Consider the following 10,734-nt stretch of genomic DNA (forward strand, 5'->3'; position numbering starts at 1 on the left):
CCAAACTTGTATTTTGGTGTAATATAAATTCCTGAACTTTCAGAGGTGCCTATTAATTCCCGAATTTGCAAAATTGAACATATTAATTACTGAAGTTGTTAAATGGTTCCATAATCGTTCTTAACGTTAATTGGTAAAAAATCGCGCTGACCAATCCGACGTGGCCACTTACGTGTCTAGCCAACTCATCGAATTTGTGCCACGTATACAATTTTTGGGTTTTCATTAAACCGAATTCACGGAATACCGGGTTAAAGATACAAACCGGTCTACAGTAACATTTTGGGTTAAATAAAATCCAATACTGATCGAAACCCATATTTACCACCCGAAGAAACCCTAGGTTGTCCCCCAAATTGATAACAAATCGGAACCCCCTGATTCCAGTGATACCCGTCATCGGCGGTTTCGTCGGAAATCTCTTCGGCGATGGATGTATCTTCGAAGCCCAGGTTTCGTATTCATGAGAACTCTCTTTTTTTGGCTTTCTCCTCGGTCGAAATTGTGTGTCGTGTTGATTTTGTTCTATTTGGGGGATTTGGGTGGATTTTCTGATGTTTATGATTCATCATAACTCCTTTTTTTTACTCTTTTCCTCGGTTGAAATTGTGCGTCGTGATGTTTTTGTTCTTCTTGGGGGATTTTCTGGTGTTTATGATTTTACACAGGATGAAAGCGACTTGTTCAGTTGAGGGCGGAAAGAGTTCTACAACATCGATTGCACGATCAAGTTGGAGAAAAGGGCAATCTCATGAACGCAAGGTTTATCCATGGAAATGCGAATGCGGATGTGATGTTGTGAGATTGACTTCGAAAACAGAGAATAATCCTGGAAGAGTGTTCTTCTGTTGTGAGAAACAGGAGGTAAAGGTAAAAAATTGAATGTGTATTTCATTTGGTTTATGGTTTATATGATCTTGTTGGTATAATGTTTCAGGGAAATTTTAATCACTTCTTCAAATGGTTTGATGAGGTGATGGAAGAAAAAACGGACAATCTTCATGAAGGTTTAGAAAGAGTAGTGATGGATATGGAAGCATTCAAAGAGAATAGTAGAAAGACGGAGGATGTGATGGAAGTATACAAATTGATCATCGGAAAGATGGAAGTTGAGTTGGAAGAGTACAAAGAGAAGACAAAAAAGTTAGAGGATGCGTTGGAAGACTACAAAGGTGTGGGTTGCAAATGTGTTTTAGTCTTCTTAGTTGTAGTTATATTAGTTGTGTTTGTTGCAGTGTTTTGGAGTCATTGGGATTTGATGATGTTGGTTTGAAATCCTCGGTCGAAATTGTGTTTTTGTAGTGTTTTGGGGATGATGTTGGTTTAGGGGATGTGTTCGAGTTAATGTGGATCTTGTAATATTTATTCATGTATGAAGTCTTGGTGGATGTTAAAATCTGAAGAAATTTAGAGTTGCTACAATGGATAATGATTCAAATATGCAGAAAAGATGGAAGTTGCATTGACAGTGGTTATACATATGTTTTTTACAACAAAAAACCTTAAGTAAGTTGAACCTTATATCCAACGGCTTTTTGAACTACACCCCAAAAACAATCTCAGATTTAACATCCCAAAAACATATTCAGTTTCAACCACTAAACACCACTAACGGTTCAACCATACCAAAAAATACCTTCTCTTCAACCACTAACAACAAAAATACAAAGGTTCAACTTAACAAGATCCTCATGATGTGTTGTTTAGATGAGGATCTTGGTTGTCTATCTGAACCCATTTTGATATCATATAGTACTCGGATATGTACCTGTCCATAAAACACAAAATATATTAATTGTGAAATCTTAATAGAAACCGAAAATTTGTGTTTTTGCACTTACTTTGAAACATCTTCTTGCTTCTCATTTATGATGCACAATGCATGTTGACAAGGAATCCCCCTCAGATCCCACTCCCGACAAGCACAACACTTTCCGGCAAGATCAACCGAAAAACTCATGCCGAACTCTTCCACTTCATACTGTCCACGTGCACTTGGTATACTAGTACAAAACCTTGTTTTTTGACGGGATTGTTCTAATTTCTTCATACAATGACGAGTGAACTCAGTACTGCATCTAGTTGCATATCTTGACCGTTTGGCATTGCGATGCATTATTTGTTTACGAATCATCTCCAGCATATCTATCATCGGCCTCAAACGTGCATCCCTGATAGTCATGTTGAAACTCTCAGATAGATTGTTGACCACGTCTTCACAGTGCGAGTCAGACTTGAAGAAGGATCGAGCCCATTGGTGCGGTTCTGCATGTAAAACAGCTTCATATGCTTGTTCATTGATCTGTTTCATTTCTTCAAGATATGCGTCATAATGAGCTTGGTGGTAACTTGCAGCAATGTTCCAAAAGATGCGTTTATACGCAGAATCCTTAAAGTTTTTCCTCCAGTTCGCATAAACATGACGAGTACACATTCGATGTTCGGCAAATGGCAACTCGCGTTCCACAGCATTCAACAAGCCCTGTTAAACAAAAAGTAATTCAGTCATTGAAATTTAACCAACAAACAAATCAGTAAATGAGAATACCTTCTGCTTATCTGAAGTTATTGTTAATTTCTCTCCTTCACCGAGTGCCAAATCAGATTTCAGTTTCTGAATAAACCACAACCAAGTCTCAATGCTCTCTATGCGCACAACTGCCCAAGCAATGGGATAGATACCGTTATTACCATCCCTTCCAACGGCTGCTAGAAGTTCTCCTTTCAACTCCCATTTCAGAAAGCAGCCATCCAATCCAATGATAGGTCGACAACATTTTTTCCACGAATCACGTAATACATGGAAACATGTATAAAACCGATCAAAGACTTCTTCACCTTCTTCTGTCTTTAACCCGATTTCAGTGGTTATGTTTGGGTTTGACCTCCGAAGCTCAGCTTCGTAATCCCATAACTTCGCAAATTGTACCTTTTGTTCTTCCGTAACCATTTTTGACGCAACACGGCGAGCTTTAGAGCATTTGCTCTTCGACATTATCAATCCATATCTATCTAACAACCCCACTCTTATATCAACAGCTCTTAGTCGTGGGTTTCTCCTCATGTCCTCTTTGAAACGTTCAGCAATGTGATACATATTCACCATCGGTGCATGTCCATTTGGATGGTGGTTGTGTGTTGGATGATAAGTCTTGATCACCCACTTGTTGAACGACGTATCAAGCGTACAATACACCCTCCACATACACTTTTTATGCCTACAATTAGCTGAGAATCTCGTTGTTGATGACTTCGTCATCTTAATGTTGAACTGTGAGTCAAACACATAGTCAATCAACGCCTTTTTGAACTCTTTCCAGCCTACCATCAAAGGGAAAGTAGAACTTGTCCCCTTTTATCCTACCACTCTTCACAGGTTTCTCGAAAGACTGCCATTCTTCGTCCGTGTTTAGAGGCGATTCGGGAATCGCATCAGACTTGTCTTCATCACTTTCACTAGACTCAATGTTCTGCTCTACTTCATTCTCCACAGATTCTATACAATCAAATTGTTCCTCATCTCTATCTTCATCATTACCAGGATCATCATCACCAGGATCATCATCACCATTACTTCCATCCACAGAATCGATTGGATCCTCACGACCTTCTTCTACACTTTCATCATCATGAACTTCCTCATGTTCAATAAACACATCGATCTCAGTCGCTTTTGCTGCAATCTTATTCAATTCCCGAAATTCATACCGACTTTCCCTATGAGTGATCACCCTCTTATTCTTATATGTTTCCTCTGCTAACTTGTATGACAGCTGATACATTGGTGGATACACATTTCGAAGCTTTATGATTTCCTCAAACTGGTCCCATGACAGATTAGGGGGGTTCTCACAAAACACTACCGCTTTCACTCCACCAATATATCCCACATTTCCATCTTCGCCATAATCTGTGCATCCGCCGAAAAACACATTCACGACCAACCTGCCAAATCCACAAATATTCGGTGTAGAATCAGAACACAAATCCAAGAAGAAGAGTAAAACAACACAAATCGAAGGAAAATAGTAAAAAAAAGGAGTTATGATGAATCATAAACATCAGAAAATCCACCCAAATCCCCCAAATAGAACAAAATCAACACGACACACAATTTCGACCGAGGAGAAAGCCAAAAAAAGAGAGTTCTCATGAATACGAAACCTGGGCTTCGAAGATACATCCATCGCCGAAGAGATTTCCGACGAAACCGCCGATGACGGGTATCACTGGAATCAGGGTTCCGATTTGTTATCAATTTGGGGGACAACCTAGGGTTTCTTCGGGTGGTAAATATGGGTTTCGATCAGTATTGGATTTTATTTAACCCAAAATGTTACTGTAGACCGGTTTGTATCTTTAACCCGGTATTCCGTGAATTCGGTTTAATGAAAACCCAAAAATTGTATACGTGGCACAAATTCGATGAGTTGGCTAGACACGTAAGTGGCCACGTCGGATTGGTCAGCGCGATTTTTTACCAATTAACGTTAAGAACGATTATGGAACCATTTAACAACTTCAGTAATTAATATGTTCAATTTTGCAAATTCGGGAATTAATAGGCACCTCTGAAAGTTCAGGAATTTATATTACACCAAAATACAAGTTTGGGAATTTTTAGGGTTTTTTCCCTATTTTTTATAATGCTCCCATTTATGATTCCTTTGGTCATGACATCAACACCATTGAAACTGGATGACACGTCCGTACAAACATATACACACAAAATATGTTTTTTCTTATATTGTTGTGGTGGGTATTTCAATTTTTGGTCTAAATGATGTTAAATCTAGGGTTTAAAAAATATAGATCGCATTAATCTCCAATACTCCTAACATAACTTAATCAAATGATTTCAATGTGAGAAGAGTTATAATGTTTGAAATTACATTTACGGTCGGATTCCATATAATTATCTATTGATTTTCATAAATTTCAAAGTAAATATTCTTGATTGTTATTTTTCAAGACCTATGTATTAACATTCATGCCAGCTCAGCAACGTTAGTTGCAGACGGTTAGATGAATGTACCCAAGTTTTGGAGTAAGGTTCATTTTTCTGTTAATTGTAAAGTTTGTATATAAACATGGAATGCCTGAGGAATAAAGTTATCGAGTTCATTTTGCTCATTCTGAGAATTTTTTTCTCTCAGCCTTCTCTCACTAAAAACAGAGTTCTTCTTTTCCTGAAATGGTATCAGAGTATCTTTTGCTTTGAATTCTGTTTCAGTGCTTTGTTTTCTCATTGATTCTTCTCAATTTCTTCATTTTTTCGAGAAAATTTGTTGTTTTTTCCTGGAAAATGGCGACACCAATCACTGATCCTTACCGTCCTTACTTTCTCGGTACAAATGATCATATGAATATGATTCTCGTCTCCAATCACCTAGTCGGCTGTATCAACTTCAACTCTTAGCACAGATACATCACTATGGCTCTGGATGGAAGGAACAAATTATGCTTTGTGGAGGGAACTCTTCCTAAACCACCAGACACGGATCCAGATTCTAAACACTGGAATCAGAACAATCTCATGGTATGTTCATGGATCCTGAATTCTGTCTCAGAAAAAATCTCTGAAAATCTTCTGTACTATTTCAAGATTGCTTCGGAAATGTGGGCAAAATTGATGAGTATGTACCAGCAGAATACTATATCACGACGTTATAAGATTAGGCAGAAACCCCATCACCTTCATCAAGGTTCTGATGACGTTTCTACTTACTATACCAAATTGTCCACAATCTGGGAGGAATTGAAATTTGTGCAAACATCCCATTATTGCACTTGTGGTACGTGCAACTGTGGAGTTGACCAGAAGTGGAAAGTGATTTTTGAAGAGGATTTTGTTTTTCAGTTTCTGTTTGGTTTAAATGATGTATTTGAACCAGTAAGGGATCACATCATCTTGATGGATTCTCTCCCCGATCTTGCAAAAGCGTTTGGTATTGTGATCAAGCACGAACAACAGAAGCAAATCAAAACGAATCTTATAAGGGAACAATATATTATGTATATATTTTTATATACCATATACAGAACTTACCTTGTACCTTAGGGCAAACTGGCTCATACGTCTCTATATATATTCCCTCTGTAATATTCTGATCAATACAAGCCGCAATACATAAGAGCTCATAGCCTTACATGGTATCAGAGCAGAAATTTTGATAACTTCCGTTCCCTGTTTCGAGTGGAACAATCGTTTTTCAGACTTCAACAAATCATCCAGATCAATCTCAGACAGTTGCTGCAGTAAATGGTGGATATTACAAGAATCGACAGAGACCTTTGTGCACTCATTGCGGACTGTATGGACACACTGTGAATAAGTGCTACAAACTCCATGGTTACCCTCCGGGCTACAAAACTCCTGTTGTAACCTCACAGACTTCATCTGCACCAGTGCGATCCAATCCGACAAAATTCAATGGAAATCAGAATTTTCAGAACATAGGTGTTGTTGCTAATGTAGTGACAAATTATTCTGATGGTAATGATGTTTCAGAGTTTGGTTCGTTAACGCTAGCTCAGCTACAGGAGATATTACAGAAAATGGAGCACCAGAGTATAACTCTAATCTAGGTTTTATCTATTCTTTATCTTTTAATTTTCGCTACCCTTCTTTTGTTTTATCATCTTTTTCTTTCTAACTATTTCTTCCTATTTAGTTTCTGTGTTTTGAAAAAAAATTCAAGAAGAAAAAAAATCAGGAGAAAAAAAAAAGGTAAAAAGGAAAAAAAAAAAAAAACTTATTTAAAAAAAAGGGAAACATGTTTTCTTTCAAAAGGAAAGAAAAATAATGTTCTCCATTCATCTTCATTTCTAAAAAAAAAAGTCATTTTACACCTCCTTACTACGATTTTGAATTGGTTTACGATCGTGTTACATCTTCTTACGTTTTATTCCTTGGTTTCTCTTTTGAATTGTTGCGGAGAAGATTTTCGATCTTGTTTGATAATAGTTCAATAAGAACCATATTGAGAGTACTAAAGAGGGGTAAAAGGCAAGAGTGTGTGAGATCATCAGAGGGTAAAAGCCGAAATTTGAGTGAAACACTTGAGTGTGGTGAGATTATTTTTCTTTCTTTTTTCTCCTTACCTTCTTTTGCAGAAACATGGCAGATGAACAAAATCGTAATGGTCACAATCAACAACATGGAGAAGCAAACCCACTTCAAATGCAAACATTGATGGGCAAACTACAAAAAATTGTGTGAGCTGAATTCAAAATCATGCATCAAAGGTTGGATCGAATGGAAAAGAAGGCATATGTTGCGCAATGCCGACAACAACAAAATATTCCAAGGAGAGGAAATTCGCCTCAGAGATTTGGTTCAAATTCGTCGAGCACACATCCAAACTTTTAAAGCAAGAATGGTTTTATTCCAATCCAGAAGTTATGTCCAAATCCATAGTTTTCAAGCCAAGACACAAAGGTAGATCTGGAATTTCTCGATCAAAAACTCGAGATATTCTATGTTATATGTGTTTGGGCAGAGGACACTCTGGTGGTGAATGTACAAATTGGCAAGCAAAGGGTCTTCTTGATGGTGGTGAGATCAAGACCAAAGTTGCAATTCAATTGGAGTCAAGTGCAACTGAACATATGCTTGATGAACAAAAAACTTCAGGTGTTTGTATTGTTGTGACGAAGGACAAATTGGAAGGCCCATCATTTACACATCTTAAACCCTGCATGGATGTTCGAGAAGTGATTTTTGAAGCCAATACAAAGTCAGATGTATCTGATGACAAACTGGTCAGGATTGATGATGTCATTGCAACTCAGAAAGATGCATCTCGACGTAAGGTTGACGAGTCAATCGATTTTATTATCGGAGAAAGCTATGTAGACAGTAAACCGGAAGAGAAAATTCAAAAACTGATAACAAGTGTCGAGAATGGAGATGTAAAGGATGATCTTTTGCCCATCAAATATAGGCATACAGAGGATTCCTCAACTATTATGGAGTTTGGTATCGCATCTCTAAATTCTGTCTTGTACCAAAATACCATATTTGATCCTGGAATAGCAAAGCGTAGGAGACAATATGGAAGACAGGCCCACAACAGAAGAACGGAGGTTTCAGATTTGAGGGCAAATCATTTTCAAGAGAATGGGAGTGATGTGATCATCAACAACACGGACAATATGAAAAATGACAAGACAGTTCAGACACTTTACAACAACTCAGAAACTTCATGCCCTATATGTTGAGATGATATGTGAAGTTTTTGGCCCAAAACATGAAGAATTTGAAGTTGGACCAACCCATTATCAAGTTAGGGCCATTACAAGTCTAATTATGGCCCTTGAGAGGGAATTATGAAGGTCAAAATAAAGAGGTCAAAGTCAATTACGGGAACACATTTTTCAAAGGCATTTAAAGCTCCTTCTTGAAGACCACATTATTTATGAAGACTCTCTTGAAGACCACACCTATCAAGCATTTTATTTTGTGTTTTATTTATGTTATGTTGCTAATTTTCATATTGTTTCATCTTATAAATAGGATACAAAAATCATATTGTAATAATCATTCATCAATCAAAACTTGTGAGAAGTATTCTCTTTTAGTTCTTTGCGAACTGTTTTCGAACTTATCGGATTTCTATCCGTGGCGTTCAACTCGGCTTATCAAACAGACAATCATAACCGTTTGTGGCGCCTTTCTTATATCAAGATTGCTAATCACGGCGTTAGGTCTAGGTCGCGGTGGTCTTTTAGACTTGTGCCAAGGTTGATTCCTACACGTTGGTTAGAGGTCGCGGTCTCCACCTGCCTAGTTAGAGCAAAGGTCCTCGGATCCACATCATATCTTTCTGTCGGTGACCTAGTGACCCAAAATATAGTATGGTTAAATCCTGATCTTATTGATCATAACGTTTGTAATAACCCGTAAATTCGACGTTCAAACCGAATTTTAGGAAATCAAATATGAGCCATAAAAATGTCCCTAAAATATTGAATTAGACCCTAACCCGAAACGAGCGAGAAAAACGGGCGGAAAATTGGTCAGACCGTCCGGTCTGGAAAGCAGACCGTCCGGTCTGGGAGGCGCAGACTGTCCGGTCTGAGGTCGCGGAATCGAATTCTTACGCGCTGCCACCTCCTGCTTTGCCATGCAGCCGCCTCTTCCACCCTTGGCCACCTCCTGCTTCCTCTGGGACGCGAGGATTTGCGGCCTAAGCCCACCCATTTCCCCTGTGTTCGATCTCTCACTTCGCTCTCTCACTCCCCCACAAACTCTCTCAAATTTCCGAATCTTCAATCCTTGATTGAAGCTTCGATTTCAGTCGAAATCAAACAAGGAACACATAAATCAACCCTACAGAACATCCCCAACGAAACCCCAAGCTCGAATTTGAGCTAAGTGAGTGTTTTGGATTAACTCCGAAAATGATAATCAAATTGAAAATGGAGATTTGCTTGCCTTGAGTGAGAATTGCATGAAATTGATTATAGATTTGAGTTCCCCATGATTCCTAGTCTGTTTTGAGCTATGGAATGTTGTGTTTGGTGCGAAAAATCGAAACCCGAAGTTCCTGGTTCGCTTAGACTGAACGGTCTAGATTCGGACCATCCGTTCTAGGGTTTGCAGGGTTTCGGGGAAGAAGACAAAGCTGGACCGTTCGTTCCAGTTTGCCAGACCGTCCGGACTGGACCTTCAGTCCGTTCGGACCGGAAAACACAGACCGTTCGGACTAGAACCCTCAGTCCGTTCGGACCAGACCCCACGGACCGTCCGGACTGAACCTTCAGACCGTTCGGACCGGAAACCACAGACCGCTCGGACTAGAAACCTCAGTCCGTCCGGACCGGGATGGACAGTCTGTCCGTTCCGGACCTCTATCTCCCTGTCTTGGCTCGTTTCTTCGGATCGAGCGGGAGCCGATGTTACCGACCCCTATACGTGACCTACCCTGACCCATTCCTTACCCGTATTTCATGAAACTCGAATGAAACAACCTACGGTAAGTAAAACCTTCGGAACGAGTTGAATTGGTAATCCGAGATGGTCGGAACCCAATTTGATTGGATCGGAGGATAAAAGAATAGAATGAACGTAAAGGAAACGATATACCAAAAATGACAAGGACGTATGTATATATGATTAAAGTATAATGATATACGAGTGTGTGTGATTGGGGAAATCGGGTAGTTGGCATGGCGTGAGACTTTATTCCGGAGGGTCGGGATAGAGTTGAGTGTGTGATTGTAGCGGATGACGTGATATCCCGACGGTTGCATTGTTTGAGATCTCCTCTTTGTGATCTCCGACCCGGGTCGGGTTTCATATTGAGGAGGCATGATTGTGATTGGTTGCCCACGAGCAGAGCTTGGAGCCGATGATACACGTGATAGTCTTGAGCGATTCGGCTATCCCGGGGTTGAGGAAATCCTACGGTTACATTGTAACCGCGCCAACGTTCCACTAGCTATGGAGCGGGTTCGGGATTGAGTGATTCTCCCGGCAGAGATTGGCAATACATTTACCCGTGACTCGGGATTGAGTGATTCTCCCAACGAGGTTATGCGAAGGAACTCAGAAAGACCTGAGCTCGGGTTTAATGAGTTTCTTCGTGGCGGACGGCCGGCGAGAGGTTGTCAGTTGTGTACGGGCTTCGCTCGACATAGTCGGTGGTGGCCTGGAGTAGGCACCTGGCGCTCTGGCATCGAGAGGCGACATCGATACTAGAGAGGATGATTGATGTGATATGTTTTACG

At 39.7% G+C, this 10,734-nt stretch overlaps 2 protein-coding genes across 2 annotated transcripts; both read right to left on the reverse strand.

The window, feature by feature from the left end:
- Window positions 1–1,523: 1,523 nt before the first annotated feature.
- LOC104808479 lies at window positions 1,524–3,309 on the reverse strand. The gene is made up of 3 exons (XM_010534158.2): window positions 2,549–3,309; window positions 1,842–2,482; window positions 1,524–1,768 (listed from the first exon to the last, which is right to left on the reverse strand). The coding sequence occupies exons 1-3, from the start codon at window positions 3,257–3,259 to the stop codon at window positions 1,690–1,692; spliced, it is 1,431 nt and encodes a 476-aa protein (XP_010532460.1). The 5' UTR covers window positions 3,260–3,309; the 3' UTR covers window positions 1,524–1,689.
- On the reverse strand, window positions 3,291–4,267 carry LOC104808480 (glutamic acid-rich protein-like). Its single transcript, XM_010534162.1, has 2 exons — window positions 4,165–4,267; window positions 3,291–3,945 (listed from the first exon to the last, which is right to left on the reverse strand). Exons 1-2 carry the CDS (start codon window positions 4,185–4,187, stop codon window positions 3,291–3,293), a joined length of 678 nt encoding a protein of 225 aa, XP_010532464.1. The 5' UTR covers window positions 4,188–4,267.
- Between the last annotated feature and the right edge of the window lie 6,467 nt (window positions 4,268–10,734).

Source organism: Tarenaya hassleriana, unplaced genomic scaffold, assembly GCF_000463585.1.
Source record: "Tarenaya hassleriana unplaced genomic scaffold, ASM46358v1 Cleome148, whole genome shotgun sequence".
Lineage (NCBI taxonomy): Eukaryota > Viridiplantae > Streptophyta > Magnoliopsida > Brassicales > Cleomaceae > Tarenaya > Tarenaya hassleriana.